Genomic DNA, 26,714 nt, shown 5'->3' with positions numbered 1-26,714 from the left:
AACAATAATGATGATGGTACAGCTTCAATACTAGTCTTAATTTCTCTCATAAGGCTGTCTGATTTTGAAACCATTAATATATGAACCTTGCTCTTTCAAATATAAATGAAATTTTTAAACTGATAGAATACAGAAAACTTAAAATTCACATTAAGAATATACATGCAATGCTGATTTATGCTTATTGACAATACTATTTAATGGTTAGGAAAAAAAATAACTAGACATAATCTTTCCAATTCTAAACTGTGCAGATAGAGTATGTGCACAGTATGTTGGCAGCTTTCACAGAAAACCACAGCTGAAAGCTGGAGCACTTCCAATATCCAGAAATGTATTTTATTAGCTGCATCAGAAAATCATTACCCCAGAAGTCAAGGCCAATAAATATTCTTTCTAATTGTGCAGAAATAAATATAATGAGCTATACCATCAGCAGACTACGTTGCCAAATATTAAGATTGTTTAAAATCTTTAAAATTCCACAAATTCCTGGTATGACAGACCTCTAAAATTCAAGAACTAAAATTTACAAAAATAAATACCACTCTGACACTCAAGGGACATCTTCACTTTAAGGCCTTTGTCACAAATCTGAATCTTTATTGTTCTGAAATAAATGTTATAAACATAACTCAAAACAAAAACTTCAATATTCAGTCTCGGAAGAGGTGTGGCTCAATGCCCATAACATGTAACAAGAAAACTTCCTTTAAAAAAAAGGAAAAAAAAGTACTATGAGAAGTCTTTCATATGAGTGAAAATGCACCCCTTTGGTTTTTTCTTTGTTTTTCCTCATCTCATTAGCTTGTACACACGTAAGGATCTAAAGGTTTGCATTTTCTTCACAATAGTTCTTGCTATGACGTTTGACGAACTTTCTGCCACTCGACAAATTCATCAAGAAGAACAGGCCCTAGAAATAAAAGGAGCAATGTTATTAGAGTTCAGGGAACACATCTCCCCAACTATAAAACAAACTCCCCACAAACTCTGTAGTGATGATAGGGAACTGACCCTTCCCTTCTCCAGGTGGTTTCCTTTCAGCCTCCCTATTCTACTTAATGAGTGCTTTCTTAGCCTTTTTTTTTTTTCTTTTTTTTTTTGACATAAGGGACTTTCCACAATAGATATTTGTAGAAACTTCCTTCTCAAGAGTTGTTTCATGAACTCTCCAATACTAAGTCATTATTAACCTCTCTTTTTCTAACTGCCCACAGCTTTCTGCCATTTAATTATTAAACAATCTGAAAAGTGTTTAACATAGTATTTCTGTTACCTCACCAAGAAGTTTGTAAGTTTATTGAAGGTGTGGCCATATTAGAGACTTATATATTGTTCCAGTAATAGGACCTAGTATAAATCTGAACACAAAGCAAGTACCTAACAAATACCTGACTTAAGAACTATTGTAAAAGATATTTTTATAACGCAGGGGGTTCAAATTCACTTACTTACAAAAGTCAGATAGGTAGTTTAAATAAGCTCACTGTTTATTTTTTGTAAATGTAGGAAACTCATTGCCACAAAGAAATATGCTTGCCCTATTCTTCTTAAAGCACACAACCCTCTGGTGGTCTCACTTTTCCTCTTGCTTTCGATAGACATATTTCTCTACTGTAAGAAAAACAGCAGACCAGCATAATAATAAATGGCAACTGAAAAGCAACCTAGTTGTTGGCATACTGTGGACCAGCACACTGGAACGCAAGTCCAACATAAGCCACTACTTGGTTCCAGCCTAATTCCTATAAAAGAACACAGGAACAGTTTTGTCAGATTTTCTAACTTTTCAAGCAAATCCAGAAGCTTTTATTTTTATACAAAATGTCTCAGTTATAATGTTGACTCAAATGCACATGAAAATACACATTTGCAGGCCAGACATAGTCTTGGGCTGCCAGTTTACTGCTGTAAGGTATTATTTCTAAAAATATTAAATTTTATACCGTTTTGTAGGAGGAAGACACAATATATATAGAAAGAAATAAAGTTATCCCTTCTTCAGTATTTTGTTTCTTCAGTGTCACAAAAATAAGTCCATAATTTCAGTTTACATTTATAGGAATGTATCTTCTATGTAACCCTTCACAACATTAAAACAACATATGCAACCAAACTGATGGTGGGAAATAAAAACTTAATTTATCGTGAGAATTCGTTTGGCTTATCTAAATAATTTATCATTACTTCAAAGTTCTATTTTATGGCATTCTGGATTTTCCACTGAAGGGAATGGACAGATATTTTAATTTGAAGGATTAAAAAATTGTAAATATTTCATTTCCTGTTTACTCAATAATTCCTGAGGGAAGTTACTTTGACATGATTTGCCATATTGTGAATGGCTATTATGATATTAATTTTAAAGCTTCTGCTATTGTAGCTGTGATTTTGCTTTCCTATTTTTAAAATCATACTTTTCTTTCATAGGAAAATGCCGGGAAAGGCAGGAATAAAGCAGAATTTTAGCTTCCAGCTGTAGAAATTATATTCTAAATTTAGCTACCAAGTAACCGAAAATATTTCATTTACCAGCACAGATTTTTGTAATGTTGCTCAATCTAAGTTCTGTACCTTCTACACCTGCCTGCTCCACACTTCTCACACAATTAAATAAGAAATTGTTAGGAAGTTTAAACCCTTTATGGTAATGCTACACAAATCCACATTCTCATTTAATAGTTTTAAGAATTTTACTTTCATAGGAAAACATTATACTTACAAGCACCATCTTCATCATAGTTACTAAGATCGGCATGGACTGTTCTGCTGAATTCTAACACATTGTACCACTGATCTTTGTTCATAACGCGATACTTTGATTGCTGTGGAAATGATATAAATTTTGGATTACAGAACAAGCATTATTTATTAGGACTTGACTTCAATAAACACAGTTATAACCTTTTTGTGATTTAGTCTTTCCTAAAACATTTATTCCTCTTAATTATTTGTGTTTCTAAGAGAATCCTCAGGGTCATTTAGATGTCAACTTCATCAAATTTATTTTTCCCTTTATTTTTCTTTCATTCTTTAATTTTTTGGGGGGGTGGGGCACGGCATGCGGGATCTTAGTTCCCCCACTAGGGATCCAACCCCTGCAGTGGAAGCATGGATCTTACCCGCTAGACTGCCAAGGAAGTCCCCTTCTTTCATTCTTGAGGAATAACATGAGTGTCAAGGGCACTAATAGTAAGGGTAAAACTCAATAAACTTTTACCAATGTATATGCTTGTGTAATCACCAATGAGATCAAGCTATACAATGTTTCCCAACACAGTAAATTCCCTCCTGCTGCTTCTCACTAAATCATTTCTTTACGTAAGATTTACTGTTTAGCACATTTTGAAGTTGGCATCTTTGGAGGCAATGGAAAGGGTATAGACTTGGGTTCAAATCTCACTTCTGCTACTTGAGTGACCTTGGGAAAGTTATTCATTGGCTAAGTGGAGATAAAACATAATTCAAAATGGTGTTATAAAGATTTAAAAAGATAATGTATGTCAAACACCCTCCACATAACAAGCATTTGAAAATATTTACTTCTCTCAGCTCCCTTTAGAGGGGAATATTTTTACAGAGTTATACTTATCGTTGCCCCAAAACTACTAATATGAGGAAGATTGATAACATCCATCAACCAATCTACTTTATTAGGCTTAAAGATTTAAGTGTGCACAAACCCATTCACATAAGACCTTCTTATACCACTGTCTATTATCACAAGTTTTAAACGAAACTAATCTGGGGAACTTGTTATGATAAACAACTAGCTCTATGAGAAATTATTTTCGAAGCAAAAGCATCTGTATTCAAGAAACAGTGAGAAGTATACAAAAAAATGAAATGAAATGAAATAAAATGAAATAAACAAAATAAAATAGAAAGAAGCACAAAAACAGATAGGAAACCAAAGAAAGCAATGAAAAAAAGGACAGTATCTTCTTCAAACCACCACATACAGAAGGTGCTATGATAAACCTTCTAAAAGAATACTTTCTTCATAAATTCAGCATACATTTCTCAGTAATCACTATATTTAAGTACATCCTCATATTTGTGGACATAAAGTTTATTCTAATTCTTTACATTGAGCCTAAGTTTTAATACTAAAATTGGTTCTCTTATATTGATTTTTTCAGCCTAATACCCTGTATAACAGAGAGAAACCTGATTTAGAAAGCTTGAGATTTGTGCACTGGCATAAATTCTCTCCTGCAAAAATCCCAAGAAACTAATTTTACATGAAGGATGTTTGTGCTAAAATATATTTCCTGAAGGTTTCTTTTTTATCTTTTTTTGGGGGGGAGGGGTTGCAAGGCAGGGAATAAAAATGAACTTATGTACAGAATATGTTAATGAACATGAACTCATGTCTAAAAATGACAGCGGGTACATACACATTTTAACAAATTTTCAAACACTTAAGCAGAATTTTTAAAAAGCACAGTATTAAAAAATCTACTTGTTTTTCTTCAATTAAAGGTATATTTTCAATCAGCTTAAATTTTAAAATATTATTTTAAAAATAAAAACACATACATACCTCCAGGTACTGGTAAAATACTGAAAACAGTGGCCATGTCCTCCCAAGGAGAAGAGCTAACATAGACTTAGCTGTATCAATATCAAGGCTTCTCTGATCTTTATCCTAAAATAAAGGTAAAAAAGTTTCCCTAAGTGTGGTTTCAAGATTAAAACAATATTAAAATTGAAAACATGGAAATTCCACCTACCCTTGCAAAATCAAAGGCATATCTGTAGATATTCTTAAATGAAGAAATATCATTCAACTGTGAGCGCAAAAAGTCAAATTTGTTCTGTAACTTTTCTGTGCAGTCACACCTTAAATTAAAAAAATCAAACATATTACATAATTAAGAAAATTAAATAAAAGCATCTTTAGGGGTTAGAAGGAATGCATTAAAGAAAAAAGTGAGCACATTTATGAAGTTAATTTAGGTTTAAAATTCTCTGATTCACAAATTTAGAATAACAAACTATTGCCTTGTATCTACCAATGCAATACAAAAAGGAAAGATGATAAAAGAAAATCTGGCAATCAATGAAAGTTCACTCCAGTAACTCCTCTTTAAAAAAAAAACCACAACTCCATCAAAAACTCGAATAAAATCACAAATATTTGATAAAAAGAGATGTAGTAAAATGTGCTTTTACCACAAATAAAGTTAAGATGACAGAACAAATAAAATTAATCAGGCGTCTGATACAAATTTCACTGGGAAGTTCTTAGGCACCAGCTTGGTGAAAGAGATGAGCCATGATTGCTTTTACAAGTTTAGTATATAACTCAGAGGAAATACATTAGTGATTCAGTCATAAACTCAGATTCCTACATTTTTAGTAAACAAAAAATCAAAGTAAATCAGTGATAGCACCTAACTTCACATAAGGCACATATACAAAAGAATGCAAACAAGTAATACATGTTATTTCTAAAGATTAGACATGAAGTATAAGAAGCTAAAGAGATGGAATGTCCAAAAATATTTACTGGCTTTCTGACTCTCCCTGGGTTGATATATTCCCCTACTTAGGAAGAAGCAAGGCAGACAAAGCCTTTCACAATTGGCACAAATCTCCAGTCTCATCTCCTGCCAGGGCCCAATATCCTTAAAATATAACTGTGCTCTAGTTATAATTTCACTTACCATTCCCAAATGTCACAGCTATGCTTTAGCACACATTATTTTATCTACTTGATATGCTGTCCCTTCTAACATTTTGACAAAATATTACTCATCAAAACCTAACTCACAGTTTGCGCTCTCTCAGATCATCTGACTCCCTCCAATCAAATTAGTTGTGCCATCTACTGTGACCCACTGTATTCCACTCAAAACTGAATTTTAGTACTCATGACGTAGACACCTAGCATTCTCAGCTTTAACCAAGACTTTCACTATTCTAAATCAACATTGTGATGTGTAGTAACTTATTGTTTTATTAAGGTGTAAACATCTGAATGAATTTCTAGTGTTACTTAACTCTTGCATTCTTAGAATAAGCCAAACTTGGTCATGTTACCTATTTTATACACTGCTAGATATCTTGCTATGTTCATAAGTGAGACTGGCTTGTAAATTTTATTCTTTCACACTCTCTTTTCTAGTTCTATAACAAGCTTATACCATAAGCTTCAAAAACAAAAAAAAAATGAGAAATAGTACCCTTTCTTCTGTTTTCTGAAAAAGTTTACTGAACACTGGAATTAGGATTTGTCCAAACTCAGCAACTGAAAATCCACCTGGGCCTTTTCATTGAGGGAAGGAAAACCTTTTAATTACTAAATCAGCATTTTAAAGGGCTATCAGACCATTCAGATTTTCTATGTCTTTTTGAATCAGTTTTGGTCATTTATACACTTTTCTGATCATTTATTTCATATATAATTTTATTTAAATATGCCAATTAAAATATTTATAATATTTTCTAATATGATTATTATATTTATATATTTTTGCCTTTTCTTTGCTTTTCTTAATCACCTTGCCATAATTTAATTCTCTCAATTGTATCTTTTTCTATTTTACTAAGGTCTGGACATCTTTTTATCTCTTCTGCTTTCTTTGGGTTAATCCGTTTTCTAACTTCTTAAATTAGATACCAGTTCATTTGGTTTCAGGCTTTTCTTCTCTTTTAATATAACATTTAACACTATAGACCTCCCTCTAAGTACAATTTTAGCTTCAGCCACAGTTTTGTAAGTATTATTGATTTGATTATTCACTTGTAAATAATGCCTTAACAAGAGTGGTTTCAGAGGAGTCGCAGGGATAAAAGTTTTGCTAGAATAGGTTTAAAAGAAAGAACGAGAAGAGAGAAACTGGAGAAAATAAGCATAGACAATTGTTTTCAAAGAGTCTGGTTCTAAAATGGAGCAGAGAAAAGAGCTCTAAAGTGGGATAGTGAAGGAGGGCAGAAGGTTTGCTTTTTAAAAAAATAGATACAAGAAATAACTTCTACTTTTAGGAAGATGAAGTAAATGTTCTCTTCCCTATCTCTCCTGCTAATTCAACTAAAAGCCCTACACATTATATATAAAACAAACATAAGAAGACTCTGAAAGAATCTGAGAAACAATACAGTAGTATGTTCCCTGGGTTTTTCTATCCCAGACTTGGAGATGAAGGAGTCAGAAAAATGGAAATGCCAATGAGGGCAGACAAACAAACAAACAAAACAAACAAACAAAAAGCCTGCTCTCCCACTAGTCAAAAGTAAGCAGCCTAACAAGACAGAAAACATTAGAAAGAAACACTCTTCTCCTGTCAAACACCAAAGAAAAAACTGGCTCAAATCCCAGCAATGCTAGCAAAGACTGAATGGGGACCTGAATGGTCTACCCTCACCAGAGTATAAGGAGTTTGCCCTCTCAAATTCTGCAGTGTCAGTAGTGGAAACCACATGGGGAACATGAACTTCCACTCCCACCAGTTAGTAAAAAGCAGCCAACCCTCCTCTGACCTGAGGTAGTGTCAGAGGAGGATTTATAAAGAGTCAGGGCTTTCACCATCACTGCAGGAACAAGGCCACCACCCTAGTAGTGTCAGTAGAGACTTTTTGGGGAACAAGAAAGTATCAGTGGAGGCCTAGTGGGACCTAAAACTCTCATGTCTGCTAACAGTAATGAGGACTTCCCTCCTCGGATGTCAACAGATGCAGAGTGAGGAACTTTGATTTCTATAGGCTGGAAGTAATAAGGTAGTGGCCCTCACTTTTCCTGCTGAAGTGGTATGAGAGGAAGCTAGCTAAAACAGAAGGCGTAAATAAGATCCAGAGTTTCATAATGTAATACTCAAATCTTCCAGGTTTCAATAGAGAAGAAAAAATAATTGCTTGCCATAGCAAAACCAAGATCTCAAATAGAAAGGAAAAAGACAATCAATAGATGCAAACACTGAAATGATAGAGATGTTTAGAATTATTTGACACAGATTTTAAAGCAGCTATTATAAAAATGCTTCAATAAACAATCATGAACAAATTAAAACAAATGAAAAGATAGACACTACCAGCAAAGAAATACAAAGTCTAAGGAAAGAAATATATAAAAGAACCAAATGGAACTTTTTGAATTATAAAATACAGGGCAGACTTAAACCCTAATATATCAATAATTAAATTAAATATAAGTAGTCTAAATATAACTATTATAAGAGAGAGATTGACAGAGTAGGTAAAAAAAAAAACCTAACTCTGCTATTTAGAAGAAACTGACTTCAAACATAATACAGGCAGATTGAAAGTAAAAGAATGGAAAAAGATATATTGTAGAAACAATCAAAAGAAAAGAGGGGTGGCTACACTAATATCAGCTAATGTAGACTTCAGAACAAAGAAATTAACAGAATAGAGAGGAACATTACATAATGACAAAAGGTCAATCCACCAAGACATAACAATCCTAAATGTATGCACCAGACAATGGAGCTGCAAAATATGAGACAAAAACTTATAGAACTGAAAGGGGAAATAAACAAATTCACAATTACAGTTACAGATTTCCACACCTCTCTCTCAGCAATTGAGAGAACAACTACACAGAACATCAGCAGACGTACAGAAGAATTCAACAGCACCATCAATCAACAGAATCTAATTGACATTAATAGAACATTCTATTCAATGGCAACAAAATACTTATTCTTTTCAATCCTGAGCCATAAACAAACCTTGACAGATAAAAAAGAATTGAAATCACACAGAATATGTCCTCTGACCACAATGAAACCTAACTAGAAATAACACTTAGAAACTAAACAGCCAACTCCTAAATAATCCACGGGTGAGAGCAAGTCTCAACGGAAACCAAAAAATATACTGAACTGAATGAAAATGAAAAAACATGTCAAATTTTGTGAGACACAAAGCAGTGCTGACAGGGAAATTTACAGCACTAAATACAAACATCAGAAAAGAGAAAAAGTCTCAATCAATAATCTAAGCTCCTACCTTTGGAATCTTTTCTAGAGAAAAAAATCAATGAAACAAAGATGTGATTCTTTGGAAAAGATCAATAAAATTGACAAGTCTCTAGCAAGAATGACAAAGAAAAAAGAGAAGACAAATATTACCAACATCAGGGATGAAACAAAGGGTATCATTACAGACCTGCAGATATCAAAAGGATATAAATTTGACAACTTAAGATGAAATGGACCAATTCCTTAAAAAGAAAAACAAATACAACACTCAAAATTTTAACTATCTGAGTATGTAACTATTAAATTATTAATAAATTGAATTCAAAAGTTAAAAACATCTATAAAAGACATCTACAGGTTCAGGTGGTTTCACTGGAGAATTCCACCAATCTTTGAAGACCAATTCTACAGCCTCCTTCAAAAAATAAAGTATAAGGGAAAACTTCCCAATTCATTTTATAAAGCCAGTATCACCTTAACAGCAAAACCAGAAAAAGACAGTATTTAAAAAAAATCATCACAAGAAAAAAAAATTTATAGCTATGTATACTGATGGATGTTAACTAGACTTATTGTGGTGATCATTTTGCAATATATACAAATACTGAATCATTATGTTGTACACCTGAAACTAATATGTTATATATGTCAATTGTACCTCAATAAATAAGAAAATAAAATTACAGGCCAATATCCCTCATGAAGCCATAATAAAATATTAGCAAGTAGAATTAAGAAGTATATAAAAATAATTATAAACCATGATCAAGTGGGATTTATTCCAGGTATGCAAGATTGATTCAGTACTCAAAAATCAATGTAATCACATTCATAGGCTAAAAAAAGAAAAATTACATGATTATATGATTTAACGCAGAAAAAAGATTTAAAATATATATCTATTCATGTTAAAACTCACAGAAAAACAGAAATAGAGAACTCCCTCAACTTGATAAAGAGCACCTACAAACAACCTACCAGAAAAAGTACTTAATGGTGAAAGACTGACGTGTTTACCTCAACATGGGGAGCCAAAAAAGGATGTCTGCACTCACCACACTTATTCAACACAGTAGTAGAAGTTCTAGTCAATGCAATATTTCAAGGAAAGGAAATAAAGGGCATACAGACCAGAAAAAAAAATAAAACTGTCCCTATTTCACGTCATAATCATATGACATGACTGTCTGTGGAAAACACAAGGAATACACACAAAAGAATCTTAGAATAAGTGAGTTCGGCAAGGTCACAGGACATACAAAAATCAATTATATTTCTATATATTAATAATGAGCATGTGGATGCTAAAATTAAACATACAATACTACTTAGAGTGGTCAAAATAAAGATGAAATATTTAGGTTTAATTCTTACAAAACATGTACAGGACATATGTTTGACACAAGACTGATGAAAGAAACCGAACACTTAAATAAATGGAGACATACCTATCTTCCACCAATTGGAAGAGTCAAAAAAGTAAATATGTAATTATTCTGAAATTCACATTCAGTTTAACAAGAACCTCAGTAAGATTTTTTTGTGAATATAGAAGATTATTCTAAAATTTTTGGAAAAGCAAAGAAACTGTAGTAGCTTAAAAAAAATTTGAAAAAAGATGAATCAGTCTACCTGACTTCAAGACTTAGTATGTAGCTAAAGTAATCCACACTGTGTGGTAGTGGAAGAAGATCAACAGAACAGAATAGAGAACCTAGAAAAAGACCACACAAATATGCCCAAATGATTTTTGACAGAAGTGTAAAGCAATTCAATAGGAGAAAGAGATTTTTCAACAAATGGTACTGGTACAAGTGGACATCCACAGGTAAAGAAATAAACCAAAATCTAAGTCTCATACTTTTTAAAGAAATCAACTCGAAATGGATTACTGATTTAAAAGTAAAATGTAAAAATATAAACCTTCTAGAAAAAATGTAAGAAAAAATTCTCGGGATCTAGAGCTAGGCAAAGAATTCTTAAGACTTGACACCAAAAACACATAAAAAGGAAAAACTGATAAACTGGACATCATCAAAATTTAAAACTTTTGCTCTGCAGAAGTCCTTTGAAGAGAATGAAAACACAAGCTACAGAGGGGGAGAAAATATTTGCAAACCACATATTCAATGAAGGAATTAAATCTAGAATATAGAGAAAACTCTCAAAACTTAACAGTAAAAAAAAAATTTATCCACTATAGCTCTTAACCTCTTTCCTATTTTCCTCAGATATTGTAGGTCACTGATTCCTATTTTATTTACATCTATCTCCTTTGCAGCTCACCTATTGAGTTTTAAATCTTTTATATATTTCACTTTTAGAAATGTAATTATCTGAAATCTGATCATCTGAGACCATTCCTCTTTTTTCTTTTAAAACACATTAAATGTAGTTATTTTATACTGAGACTATAATTATTCAAAATACTAGCCTTAAAGTCTTATTTTAAAGTTTAAGATCTGTTTCACAACTTGTTTAGTGATTTCTGATTGTTAATGATCACTGAAATTTTTTCTGCAGAAATTGAGGCTACTGTTTAAAATGCTTTCCTGTACAGAAGAACTGCTTCCACGAAACACATGGGAGTACTGATTACCTGGGACAATTCCAAAATACGTTTCTGGATTGTGCCTAAATCTGACGAAGAGCCATGCCATGCGGCTTGTGGGTTCTCAGTTCTCCACCAGGGACTGAACCCGGGCCACAGCAGTGAAAGACCGGAATCCTAACCACTAGGCCACTGGGGAACTCCCCACAAAGAGCTTTTAATTAGGAATTCTCTCAACCAGAAGCCCTGTGCCTCCAACTGTATATGCAGAACCAAGCCCAAGCAATCAAGTCTCCATCTATTGGGTAGGTTTGGCCTCAATGACTAAATATAGGAGGTTTTGATCTGATTCTCGTTGCAATTTGTCTCCAGTTCCCAACATGCACAGATAAACGGCCAGATCCTAGGTGACTAAGAATAGGTAGGTATCCTCAGGGTAAATGCCAGCTCCGTAGATCCCTATGGAATCACCATCTCTTATAAATTCTGGCCTCTGATTATTTTCCTTAATTTACATTCAAGTCCAGGTGTGTTTTTTTAAAAGATGCTTTAATAATTTATCTGACATTTAACTGTTTAACATGGGAAATGGTTTGTTTGCACATTTAGGATGCCATAACTGCCAGAAACAAAAATCAAAATTTGGATAAGTTAATCATCTAATTTGTCTGGGGCCTAGTTCCTTGCATATGAATGAGTGCACAAAATGTTTCATGCAGAAACAAGAAAAATTTATTCTTATCATTTATTAGAAATTTATTACTTACTATTTCAATAAATGGCTTCTATTAGTACAAAAATTCTTCATTATATGAAAAAGTTTTAATGAAAGTTGTAAATGCAGTTAACTTCTACTAGAAGAATACACAAAAGAAACAAATTCTCAGATTATATGCTACTATTAAGCTGTTTGAAAATTAGGAAATGAAGTCTTCAATATCTCCAGTTATCAACTGAAAATATTCAGAAGGTACTAGTACTAAAGTAGCTAGTTACATGTACTCCCTTCCCCATCATGATCTATTTTAGGTAGGGGCCTCATTTTCTGTAAATCTTTGTAGCTTCCTGAAGCAGTGCTTTTCACATTTTTTTTAGTGATGTGACTCACATTTTCACACAAAATCTCATGCAGAATCTTAACAGACTTGCGATTCAGGAAGGCAAACAAGTTAAAGGATACCTCCCTACTTTCAAAAGTTCTCTCTCACTACCACCAGAGTTTGAAAATCATCCTCGTGGCATATTAACATGGGGCCTGGCATATAGAAGCATTCCAAAATTATTTGTTAAATAAAAGTATTATTTAACAAGATTATGTTAAATAATAAACCACAAAGTAAATGATATATTAATTTAATTACAAGAAGTTTCAAAATTCCTACCTGGGGAAAGGTTAGTGGAAAACTGTAGTTCAAACAAAATTGTAAAGTGTATAAGTAGTGACTGACAAGTCTCTCAAGGAGATAAGAATCCAAGAGATTACAATCTTTCCCAAATATTTTACATTCCATAGGTACATAGAGCGACAATATTACTTAGGATATGATCTCAACAAGCTTAAGACAGAGATAAAGAGTGAAGTTTCAAGTCAAATAGAGACCAGTTAAAATTCCAATTTCTCCACTTTCCAGTCATGTGGCTTTAGGCAAGTTACTTAACCTTTACCAATCTGTTTCCCATTTTAAAACCACAAAAACAGTAAGAGACAACCATAAGATTAAATGAGAATCAGGTAGTAAATGCGTAGCACAGTTCTTAGCTTGATAGGCTCCTTCTGAGGCAAATGGCTGAAAAATCACCTTCACATTGGTGGCTCTCTCCAAACTATTTCTTATCATTATAATCGCTTATCTACATCTTTCAGTTGAGAAATAATTTAATAGAACTGACAATTAATGTTTTCTTCTTGGAGAAGAGTGAAAAAAATAAGAGCACGAACTTCCATATCTATTACCAACATCATAAAGAACGTGACCAGACCCAGCAAAACCAGTAATCATGCCCAAGCAGTTAAACACGATTCTTATAGTTAATCTAGCCCCAAAATAGACTCACAAGAGTTAATAATGTTGACACCTCCTAACTTGGCAAGTTTAGAAAGACTATTTCCCCTGAACTAAAAAGAAATGCATACTTAACTAGTGTAGCATGGAAAGTAAGAATAGCACTTTTTAAAATAACAATCAAATAAAACCACACAGATTTTAGGGAACACTGGCACAATATGACAGCAATCTCCAAGGTCACTGCTGTTAGAATCAGTGAAATGGGTTTAAATTTCAACATAAAGGCTTAGGAATTAATTTCTTGAGTATTGTTAAACATCTGATTAACAAGAGAGGCTTCTGAATTTCTGCTTCACTTAAGACCTTTAAAATGAGAAAAAATTTTCATTTATATATTAGATCTAAGTGAGGTTATCTTCCTTAATCATTAAGTCAATAAGAATGCCATGACACACTGATGTATAACAGGAAGAATTTTATTCACCAAGTTATGGATTTAGAACTTTCTCTGACGAGATTGGGCGCATTGAGAGTGGTATGGCCATAGACTAGAACTTTCTCTGAATCAGGTGTATCAATCCGAACAATACAATTAATCCATCATCTCTGGGGGGTATTTGGAAATGTGGAGCGGGGGCATTTTGAAATTGTTTTGGTGACTCTGGGGGAGAGCAAAGGGGAAGAATGCCAATGGCAATTAGTACTTGGGCCCAAAATGCTAAGTGACTGATAGTCATACACCACAGACACCAGAGCATCCAATCTATTCAACTCTTCCACTCCCACCAAAAAAATTGTATAAATGTTCCCCATTCCTCTCTCCTAAAGAAAGTGAAGCCAGTTAAGCCTATAATCTTCAAAGTACAATGCTCAATATGGAGACCAGAAGGTGTACAACTTGTAGTCTACTGGCAGACAGCTTAGTTACTACCATTCTTGTCAGATGCTATCCTTTTGGCTCTTTTTTTCATTATCATAATCAAGTATACTCTTGTCAAAGATATATGCCCACAATTTTCTCTAACAGCATGGTAGATGCTCCAACAACAAACTTTAAGCTAGTAGATATGAGAAAAGTTATCTGCTCCAGTAAGGTATGCCAGAATAAAATTTTCAAGTATCCTTGGAATCTTGCCTCTACAGATGTGCATCTTAATGGGGATAAGGTCCACAGTTTTCCTAAGGTTCTCAAAAGAGTCTATGACCTAAAAAAAAAAAACCTCCTCTATTGAAAACTATCCCCCAAATCTTTGATGATTCCTATGCTCAAAAATCTCTGATGGCTTCTCAAGCTAAAACATATGGTTTGAACTCTCTCAACATATTAGTCAAAGCCCTGCATAATGTAGCCATTATCCCAACTATCTGGAGTTTAAAACTACTCTGTCAATTTTCTTTATGTACCTTTTGATTCTAGCAAACTAGACATATGTTTTCTTTTCTCAAGGTTCTGCTCACAATTTCTTCTTGAAACAACATTTTCCTATACCCTCAACCATCAAAATACTAATCATTCTTCAAGGTCCAGTTCAAATGCCACACCTACAGTAAAGACTTTCCCGTCTACTCAGCTGGAATTAACCTCTTTAGCAGCTGTGCTTTCATAGTATTTGGTACTTTTACTCTAGTACTTGTCCCATCCCACCTGGATTTGTGGTTACAGTATGCCTATGGTTACACTATGGCTGCAGTAATGCCTTTCCCGCCCTAATGAAATGTAACTAAGGGACAGAGCTGTGTCCCATGCCTCATTGTGATCATCAGTAAGTGGCACAGTACTTTAGATAAAATAGGTGTTTAAATATCTCCTAAATTAAATCTGACTTGAAGGGAAATTTGACTATTATTAAACAATGATGAAAACGAAATAGAGCAAAGTATCTGGAAAGGATACGGCAATTACATCCCCGAAACTTAAAAAAATGGCCATTCTAGTCCAATTATATACAAATTCATACCCATAAATTCTTTCACACAAAAGAGAAGGACAATTCAGTTGTGGAAAGTCTGTATGAATAACAGCTTTAAAATAAATAAATGTAAAAAAAAAAAGTCTTCTGAAAACTGTTAAGCATTATACAGTTACAGATTATAATTAACCATGATTATGACAGTCCCCTATTCTTGACCATAATATACATTTTAACTACCAGACTGTTTCTATTCTTTAGCAGAGCTCTACTTAAAGTTTTCTACGTGTTAAAATTCATTAATTTGAAATAATTGATAACTACATTAAGATGATTTAGGAACCATCAAATAACTATATCCAGATTAAATTAAATCCTAAAAATATGAAAAACCTATAAAAGGAATCAAGTCTGTGAAATTTTACATTTTATAATGATTATATAAAACCAGGTATACTAGACAACTATACATTTTTTAAAAAACAAGTTTTATAGATTCTTTTGTCTCTATTGGTTTACATTTTAAACTATTTTATTCCTAGCAAGTTCTTTACAAGAAGATTCAGGGAGTAATAAGATTAAGCCAATTAAGAAAGATACTCTGTACTTCAACAAAGCAATCTAGATCATTGGGGGTAAAAAATAAATAACATTTTCCCAGTCAAGAGTGCTTGCCTAATTTTAGTAGCTTTAAAGATCTACACTATAGAGTTCTAAGCAGATGGGCAGGGGATAATAAATGAATGAAACAGAAACCTCTGGGTCAATTTTAAGTCCTAAATATTGCTTTTATTTTGTAAAGCCTGTGAACTTCCTATTGGAAAGATACGCTAATAAACAACATGTTCATGGGTTCATCAATTTCCCTAGCATATACGCAAGGCTATATGCTAATTATTCACAAGTAAATACTAGAAACACTTTGTGTTTACATATTTCTATTATACAGAGGCTCTTTATATTATATCAAATAATTCAGAAACATAAATAATTGGAAACTTTTGGTTTAAAAATACACAAACAATTGTTAGCTGAGATATTTTAAAAAGCAATAGACAAAAAAAAGCAGTAGGAATAGTACATAAAGCAGTTGTAATGCCAAATAAAATGTCTTACAATTGACAAGCCATGCCAACAACTGATATAAATTTTAATAAAACAGACTGAGCTACATGAAATTAGTTTATATTCTTTGCATAATCTTATATATTTTGTCTTTCTCTATAAAGCTAATTAAATGGTGAGAAACAGCCCAAAGAATTTCAGAATCAACATTTTAATTTGGCATGTTATGACACCTAGATGAATGGCAGTCTTGGTTATAAATACTATGATTTTAAAAGTTAATAATGGCCGTCTATTTTATAAAGAATGTAACAAAGGAATATACATAAAGGGATGATGCAATAGGAAGTACAGTATGGTAGACTGGTATTCAGGAAATTTAAATTCTACGTCCTAGCTCTGCCACTAAGAACTATGTAAACTCTGGCAAAATTTTCTTCACCTCTCTGAGTCTCAGACTCCTCATCTCACTTATAAGTAATAAAAGTGAGAGGGTTGATTTTATGTTCTATTCTAGGAACTATGATTTGGTTCATATGAGCAAAGATTTTTACATTAAACAAATATATATACATATGTGTATGTGTATACATACACACACATATATATTTATATATATACACAGACACACACATACACACACACACAAAATATCTAAATGTTAATGCTGGTTAAAAAGGAGAATTACAAAACATTAGACACTGAAAATCCAAATATAAATATTTAAGTTTCATATGAACAAATACACTTAAAAAAAATAACCAAGTATTTTGAAATTTAAGGATAGGCAAACAAGGAGTAAAGAACAGTTAAGTGTGTTAATAAAAGCATAATCACAACAGGAAATCACATGGCTAATTAACCTTCAGTTTGGGGCTCAAAAATATTATAAATTTATGCTTGCTCTAACTATTTTAGAATGTTGACTATTAATAACTTCCTGCATGAACATCAGGAACATGACATAATATAAAATTAATACACAATTACTAACTGACTGTGAAACTAAGCACACTTTACTCTGAAAAGCCAAAATCAAATTATTTTTATAAAGAAGCAATTTTATAACTTATAAAAGTGTCCCAAGGCAGCATCCTAAACTGAAAGTATACAACTATAAAATGGCTAACGGTTGCACAGGAGCCAAACAATATTTCTACTTTTGTATTCATGAGATTCATTTGGCAAAAAAGAAATAATAAAAGTATCATGTAACTCTCTTCAAATTTCTTTTTTTTTAATTTTTTTGCATTGAAGTAGAGTTGATTTACAATGTTGTGCCAATCTCTGCTGTACAGCAAAGTGACTCAGTTGTACACATACAGACATTCTTTTTTTTATATATCAAATTTCTTTTTTAAGTCAAGTATAAAACTGAAGAGAGAGGAGGCCCCAGAGCTTAGGACTGCCCAAGAACAAACTCCTCATGTAGTAGAATTCTACATTCTGAGAAGGAAATCCCTTATCTCTCAAACATCCCGTGAGTAAATAACTTTGATCATGAATCTCTAATTCACCCATCAAGAGAGTCAATGAGTTTTAATAGAACTGTTCTTAGGTTCTTTCTTAGGGAATATGAAAACTGGAGTAACAGTTCATTTTGCCAAAGACCATAATATAAATTTTGTCAATCCTAAACTGATTGTTCTAGATCAAACCAATTTGATTAATTTAAGGTGAAACCTTACTCCCAAAAAACTACGAAGCACAAAGTATCAATTAAGATCTTCAAATAGGCCATCAAATTTGTTTTTTAAAAAAATTTCTTACTGTAATGAAGTCATCCCCTTTAACCATTCTTCCTTGGTAAAAAATCCCATGCTTTCAGCCTCCAATTTCCACGCTAAAACTAACATAATAATCTGGAAAGAACAGAACATAAAGGATAGGGGAAAAGTCAGCATAGAGATAATCATGTCTATATTTATCATGGAGAGCATTTTTATACAACTATTTCCATCCTTTAACTATTAAAGAGTACAATCTCTGGAATTATTAACTGTAAAGAAATTTAGATGGGCCAATTTCTTAAAAGCAAAAAGTTCTAACAATTTCTGAAGGTAGAATCTCTCTTACTCTATTACAAATGACATTTGTATCAAGAAAGAGAACACGTGCCCAATTTAAATACATTTAAAAAAACCTAAATAAAAATCTACAATATTCATGAAGAAACAAAATCTTCTGATAAGATTAAAGTGTTCCAATTTTTAGAAATTTATGAACATGCTATACCCCACTTGTATTCCATTTTACTTAGAAATAAAACATACATTTTCAGGTTCAACACCAATGTCTTCACAAAATTTTTCCATTCCTTCTGGCCCTACAACTTCATCAGGACCTTCAAAGACAAAAATAATTTATATATTTTATTGTTATAATTTAATATCAACATAAAACATAAGTCACTGTGTTAAAGGCATCTATGAATACACCATAACATTTTTTGTGAATAACTGAATTTGAATTTTGACATACCTTTGATGAAGTATAAATACTTGTCACCAGATTAAAAATTTTTTAATTTTGAAATACTCTTTGAAAACCACATTATAAAATATAATTAAGGAAACAGAAAACAAAGCAATGTTAATATCAATCGCTAGCTTGTACAATAACTTGAACCTATCCATTAAAAATACGTTTACTGAGAACCTCCTCTGAAGAAAATTTTTCACAATGCATTAACAAAGAAGCACAAGAAGGTCTGAGCTTCTTATTCTACTAGACTGTGCCAGTACCAACCCACAATTCAAGACAGTAAACAGAGGAGAGTATCTGTTTCTTACTAAAACAGAAGGTCATTCATTAACCTTCTGAAATATACCCAAATAAAATTTACTAGTTTTAAGATATATTATGAAAATAATGATGTAAGGAAATTACAACATTCAGATTCCAGAATGAGATATTTTCCTTGGTCCTAAAACAGACAGTAAAGCATAAGCATTATGTCATCTTAATGTAGAAATAAATGCTTAATCCCTCAATTAGCTATGTCTATCATTAGTCCAAAAATTAAGGACATTTTTCTTATATTTTTCTCCTTAGTAACAGTAAATATAAGTCAGTACACCAATTCTCATATTTTTTACGTTATCAGATTCCCATATAGTAATTACATCATTGCTAGGTCTCTTTCTTGACTTGATAAAACAAATTTGTGACAACATGAATGGACCTTGAGGGCATTTTGCTAAGTGAAACAAGTCAGACAGAGAAAGGCAAACACCATATGAGCTCACTTGTATAAGCAATCTACCAACCCCCTTCCTATACCCCAAACTCAAATACAGAGAACAGACTGGTGGTTGCCAGAGGCAGGAGTGGGCAAAATGGGTGAAGGTGGTCAAAAGGTACAAACTTCCAAACTTAGTAAGTCCTGGGGATGTAACATAGAGCAGAATGACTATAGTTAATAATACGGTTTTGCGTATTTGAAAGTAGCTAAGAGAGTGAATCATAAAACTCTCATCACAAGAAAACAAAATTTGTGACTATGTGCAGTGACAGGTGGTGATCATTTTGCGATATATACATATATCATTATGTTGTACACCTGAAGTATAATGAGGAAGGTAAAACAAATTTTAAAATATAAAATATGATAGAAATATTTACCACACCTGGTTTTTGAAAGAAAATACAATCTTCAAATATTATTGTTAAAGTAGCTAAGAGAAACTTGTTTTCCTTTCTTAAGGACTGAAAATACTCCAGATTTGTAAGTCATAGACTAGACCAAGGCTGCTCAGGTGGCATTTTATATCACCACCATTAGTTCACAAGCACAACATGTAGCCAATGTCCTATGGTTTTTCTTCATAGAAGAATGTGACCATCCAATATGTGACCAGTTAAACTCTTACTATCTCAGATAAGGTCCAGGCTGCTAAGATGATGTTCACAACATGGTCTGAAACCAAAACCTTTTCAAAAATTTTCTGGTTTAAATAAGCATTGCACTTATTTATGCAGTGAGGTGTTAAAAGGTGAAGGGGTGGTAATTGCAGGAAACTTTCACTTCCTATATATTTGGAGGGGTTTTTTATGAGAATGTGTTAATTATGTAATTTTAAAAGGACACATATACAATTAAGGTGTTAAAAAATACTGAATATGAATCTTTATATGTGGTTTGGATGAAAGTAAAAATCAGATAAAAAATTTAATGGAAGAAAAGTTTTTTTCTTAAGGCATGATGGAAATATATTCTACACTTTTCTAATGCAACAAGAAAGCAGACTTGCCCTCAAAGCTGCCATCATTAGTAGTTAGAAGAGAAAGTCATGTCAAGAAATATCAGTTACTGTCATAAAATATAGCCTCCCTAGAAAATGGGAGATTAGTGATTAAAATTTGATAAGAATCAAGTTAAATTATGTTATATGGAGATATATAAGATAGATATAAGACCCTTTTGTAAATGACAAGTGACTTTCACAAAGCAATGCAAATAATGATAGCAACAATCTAAATCTAAAACAAGGTCTATACTAATGTTCTTTTCCCCAGATTGCATAACATCAATTATACTTCTTGAAACAAACACTTCAATAAAACTACTCCCAGGGTAAAACCTCTGGAGTGGAATTTAACTGACTTTTTCAGGCACAAAATAGGCTTCCACTCAACTTAAGAATCTATGAAAATGATTTAGTTCACTCTACCAGCTGGTTACTTATTAGGATTATGCATTCTATCCCACCTTTTTTCTGATTCTTTATAAGACCTTAAAAGTGCCTTTTCACCTTCTATGCTTTTGTTCAGTAACAGGCCCAATGTATTACTGAATCCTTGCTGATGTAAATAGCACTCAAGATGAGAGGTGTTATGAAAGGGCAAAACCATCAGGCTTATCACACATGACCTATAATATATAAATAAGATTTGTGGTAAAACATTTTTAAAACTTAAAAAAAAATCAATTTTCTGATGTTTTAATAACCATAAGGAAATGTTCCCAGGTATACCTCCAGGGTCTAAAACAATGCCGGCCATAGAAGATGCTCAGGAGAAAAAAAAAAAAAATCTGTTCAATGAAATGACACAGTACCTTCAACATAAACTACCTAGGAACTATACTGTTAATTTTGGAACAGTATTGTGAAAATATACAACCAGTAAATCTGATGCTGCAATACTATTACTCTTTTAATAATAGCTGACATTTATTGGGTTCTGACTATGTTTAACCAGGTACAGTGATAAGTGCTTTCTTAACATGTATCATCTCAGTAGGCACAATTATTGTCTCCATTTTAAAAAGGGACATCCCAGTTACTGTTTATTTGGCAAACAACTGGCACCTCCTTATCAATTAGATCTCTGACCAAAGTAATCTCTAGAGAGACCTTCCTTATTCACCTTATTTGAAAGTCCATCCCAACTTTCTACTTTCTATCCCTGAATCATACCATATTTATTACTTTTATAATCCCCCACAATCTGTCATTATCTTACCTACTTAACTTATTTACTGTCTGTCTTCCCTGCTGGAAGGCAAGTCCCCCAAGAGCAGGGATCTTGTCTAATTTGTTTACCACTATATTCCCAGCACTTAGCACAATGCCTGACCTACAAGTGCTCAATAAATATGCATCATTCAGTGAAGGACAGAAGATAAGTTAACCTAAAGTACACTTACTAATATTTTCTTTGTAAAAGAAAAACTAGCTGCCATGTACATATTTTAAAACAAGACAGTAGTAGTTAAAGAATAGGCTCTATGGTCAGAATGACCTGAGTTTGAATCCAGGTTCTTGTCACTGTATGATCTTGGGCAAATCACTTAATCTAAGCCTCAGTTTTCTCGTCTAGAAAATAAGGATAACACCACCTACTTAACAGAATGGTCATAGGAGAATTATATAATTAGCATAATTTCTGTAATAAAGATAGCAATTATTTTGCTGGCCATTAAAAAATGCTTGTATAGGAAATAAATGTTTAAATCAAATCTTATGCTACCCAGGAAAGTCCCTACGAGAAGTAAAACAAGCAAGCATGAAAGAAAAAAAAAATTGACTAATTTTATGGTATCTAGTACCCTTTATAGGCAAAATAAGATGACTGACCTTTTGATTCTGTATCATTATCATACATACCAGTAAAACTGGCATTTTGAATACTGGGTCAACATTTTAAATGGAGGTCAAAAGAAAATGAATTCCCTCTATTTAATTTGGGTTAGTGGTTGTCTTGGGATGCCAGTAATAGCAGTTTTTCTGGTCTAGAAAGAATCTGTTCTGTTACTAAACAATTTTTAAATTATACTTTTGGGATCACTCAGTGGATCCCAACAGTGAAGTTACTGTCCTCCAAAATGGTCTTATTTTCCATAGTTAGCCTAAACCTTAACCTTAAGTTCGAAGTACTCTTGAGACCTTAACTTGATTAGCAATAAATACAAGACAATGACTGCACATACACTTTTATTCTAAACAAACACTCTGAGAATGATAGTGATAAAAGGGGAAAAACAAAACAAAACAAAAAACCCAACCAGGGAGGCAGGTAAAAGAAATGAAACAAAGAGGAGGAAAGAAAAAAAAAAACAAACTTTAAAATCAATAATTCCAAAAGAACTAAATCATTCTAAGGGGAAAAAAATTTCTTTTCATACATGCTTATGAAGAAGTTAATAATAAATGGAAAACAAGTGTTCTTTTTCATATATTTGCTTAACTCGTTGGCCTCATCCCAAGCTTTGACTTTTACCTCTGAACTACAGTTTCACCCTAGTCCTAGAGTTTTTCATTCACCACTTACAGGATTTACTGTAGTTTAAATTAGCTTCTTGAAGAAGCTTTCCCTGAAACTTCCAAGGCTGGATTATACATTTCTCCTATGAACTCTCACAGTGCATCTTCCTAATATAGCATATAGTACACTGTACTAATATCAGTCTGTTTATTATTGCATCTCCAGTAGAAATGAATGGCTAAATAAATAGCAATTATATTAAAGGGTAAATCTGTCATGTAATGATATACCTGAGTTTTAAATCTTTTACTATGTCTCCCAAGAGTTTCAGAAAATGTCAGTTTATGGTTCAGAAAAATTTCAAAAGAAAACTGAAAAGAAAAACAAATATAAAATGTTTTATTACATACTTTGTGTTTTCCAGAATACCAACTCTACTGTAGCCAATGGATGTAAACCAATAAGTGAATCTGTTTACAAATTTTACTAACAGTAAATGAGTTTCACTCCTCCCATTAAACATATACTGAATTATATATTTAAAGAAATATCAGCCTTAAAGGGCAACAAATTCTTAGCCTAACCATAATCCTCTGTTTTGACCCTGATCTCAGCACAAAGGACTAACACATAGCAGGCCTGCAATAAATAATTTGTTAAATGAATAAACCAAAAGAACGTTTTAAAGCATGTGACTGTTATCTTCTTATATTAATTTCATTACCTGCATACTCATAAAACCAAGCCAGGCACTTCTTGCTTGAAAAATGTTCCTCTCCACTTATTAGTCTAGCAGGGGGTTGGGATCTGCAATAGCTTAGAAAACACACAAATGCCTAAGAATTTTAACAAGTCTCAACTTTTAGTGAAAAGCTAAGTTCAATATGAACTACTTCAATTCAAACCAAAGTATTTTTTTTTACAGTTGGTGTTATAGGGAAAAATTGGAATTGTTAAATACTTGCAATTTGAAACAGTAATCTATATATAAAAATTTCTGTCTAACAAAACCCAAATGCTACTTTGCTCACTATCAAATTCCAAAAATATCACTAAAATTATTTCCCCCAGATTTCAAAAGACCACACAGAAGTTCAACCTGATGGTCTCAATCCAGGACTGGTAGTTGGGTATAAATCTTTACAGTGATTCTTCTGCTGATTTGTATGGAAATTACATATGTGTATAATTTGAAAACAAATCTTACAAAGTATATTTTGATACTCAGTGAATCAATATTTCAGAATAATATTATATATTAAGAGTTGTTTATTTATCATCTACCAAGCTTAAATCAATATTTTAAAGACAAAAGATAATATAGGAGTTAAGACTATATATAATTAGATTCCACAGATTAAAAAGAAAAAAAAAACCCTAACAGATAATACCAGTTCAAATAATTGGGCCAAAGCCTTGAGGATTTAATGAACAGAGAACCTTTTCTCAAGGTTCCACACTACCACAATGACTTAGGAATGCTATAACTTATGCAACTGAATAATGTAATATAAAATAAGGGTGCCATATTTAAAATTTTAAGTTGATAGAGCAAAGTATCACCTGAGTTCTAATAATACTGACTGCTCAGCAGTTTTAATGTGCTTAATTTAAATAATTTTGATACATTATACAATTAAGATTACTACAAGTTAATGTGACAAAAAACTAATTTGCATGTTTCAAAAAAATATGAGCTAATGGAGTAACTATGTCAAATTCTAGTATGAGTTATCAAGAGGTATAAGAAAACAGCAGTATCTTTCACAGTAATAGTCCAAGAAATACCCTTGGGCTCTTTTGCCAAACACAGTAATGAGGAAAAAAATTCAACCAATTACAAAAAGGATAATGCAGACTAAAGAAGTCACCTACCTCACATTTTAAGCAGACCTCTCTTTAAGGATAGTTCTATCATTATCTCTTCTTTATAATGCTGGTGGCTACTTTAAATGGTGGCATCTGAAGTTGTTACATTAAGTGCCAACCACTAATACAGTCAAGACACCCGAAATGGGAATTTTAAAAACTCACTTCTCACACCTAAATTGCAATGATTTTTTGCAGCATACAACGTTGCTGTAATGCCTTAATGACACGCTACTAGGGGATCAAAGAGCTATACAACTACAGCTCTGCCTTTTCTTTTTCTCCAAGAGGATACAGAGTACAATAGCTCTCAAATTATTAATATTTATATTGAGAGCTAACAGTATCCTGATGGCTGAAAAACAAAACGCACGGAGGGCCTTTCCAACTCCGCACATAAGGACTTGGCTCAGGTGGAGGCGCTATATACTTCCAGAAAATGGGGCTCCTACTGGGATGGTCCGGGTTAGATCACTCCAAACACTAAATCTGGAGGGCAATTACAGCATAAGGAGCTTTTTTCCTACCATTCCCATGGCAGTTGTCAGATCAAAATTCCTCGTGCTCTATTCCTTTCTTCACACTCTACAAAGAAATTCTAGAAGTGACCCTTGCACGGATCTGTACTCACTTCTAGGTCTGGAAGGAAGGAGGGGGAAGGGATTAAGGGAGTAGGGGGTAACGGGAAAGAGGGCAATTTGCGTACGCATTCCTGTTTCTCCACCCTCCCTGGCACGTAGGCTCAACGTGAGGCGACTCTCCGAGTCCCTTCGCTGGCGCCAGAGCACACAAACCGAACATGAGGTAGAGCCGAGCGCAGACTCGCGCGGTTCCGCGCCTCCCACCTAGGTTTATCAGAGGGAGTTCACCTCTCCCCAGCCCGAGCCCCGGAGACCCGGCCCGCCTCCTTCTTCTCTAGCCCTGCAGCAGAGGAGGTAAGACTGAAGGGTAGGGGAAGGTGGTACCTGGAGATTTTACACTTTTTGAGGCCTCCGTCTTCCGCTACTGCCGCTGCCACCCCAGGAGATTTTCTCTTCTTCTTCACCGGCATCTTCCGCCCTCCCCGGCAGGGCGGGCAGGGGAGCCGGGGAAGGGGCTTGCTGTCAGCTGAAGACTCCTCAGTGCTGGCACCCGGTTCCCAGAGACAGCAGCAAGCGAAGGAGCAGAGTCGCCAGCCCGCCCCAGAGCGGCCCAGCCCGGCCGCTGCTCGCTCCCAGGTCCCCTCCTCGTCCTTCTCTGCTCGAGGCAGCGGGTACTCCTCGCCGGCAGGCACTGCGGCTCGATCACACTGGGAAGAGAACGCGGACAGCGTAGCACCTCCACCAGTAACACACTCGGAAAGCAAGAGGCTCACTCCGACCCGGACGCGAATCGCCCAGGGCCGGAAGTGACGCAAGCGCAGAGACGGACGCTGGGAGGGGCGTGGCTTTGGAGGGTTCCAGCTACCTTCCGCCCAGCTGGGTTACACTGTGTGGACACCGCGGTTGGGGAAATTGGAACGTATTGATCGTTTGACTGCCTTAGGTTGTCCAGTCTATCCAAACCTTTCTCACGAAGCTTCCACCCTGTCCTAATACTGAAAGTCACCCCCCAAAAAGGTCTTATGAAACCACTAATACTCTGCAGTTGGCGTTAAAAATAACCTGGTAAAGTA

General features: G+C 33.8%; 1 protein-coding gene across 1 annotated transcript; it reads right to left on the bottom strand.

The window, feature by feature from the left end:
• Positions 1-860: 860 nt before the first annotated feature.
• Positions 861-26,111, bottom strand: DCUN1D5 (defective in cullin neddylation 1 domain containing 5). Its single transcript, XM_065882572.1, has 8 exons — positions 26,026-26,111; positions 23,916-24,007; positions 18,757-18,827; positions 18,254-18,345; positions 4,740-4,848; positions 4,550-4,654; positions 2,726-2,828; positions 861-916 (listed from the first exon to the last, which is right to left on the bottom strand). Exons 1-8 carry the CDS (start codon positions 26,109-26,111, stop codon positions 861-863), a joined length of 714 nt encoding a protein of 237 aa, XP_065738644.1.
• Positions 26,112-26,714: the final 603 nt, after the last annotated feature.

Source organism: Phocoena phocoena, chromosome 8 (genome assembly GCF_963924675.1).
Source record: "Phocoena phocoena chromosome 8, mPhoPho1.1, whole genome shotgun sequence".
NCBI lineage: Eukaryota > Metazoa > Chordata > Mammalia > Artiodactyla > Phocoenidae > Phocoena > Phocoena phocoena.
This window is presented reverse-complemented; position numbering and strand designations above follow the sequence as displayed.

Coding starts and splice junctions, on each gene's coding strand:
- DCUN1D5 (XM_065882572.1), bottom strand. CDS start 26,111: ATGCCGGTGAAGAAGAAGAGAAAATCTCCTGGGGTGGCAGCGGCAGTA. Junction 24,008..26,025: donor AAAAAGTGTAAAATCTCCAG/GTACCACCTTCC, acceptor GTGTTTTCTAAG/CTATTGCAGATCCCAACCCC. Junction 4,655..4,739: donor ATGCCTTTGATTTTGCAAGG/GTAGGTGGAATT, acceptor CCTTTATTTTAG/GATAAAGATCAGAGAAGCCT.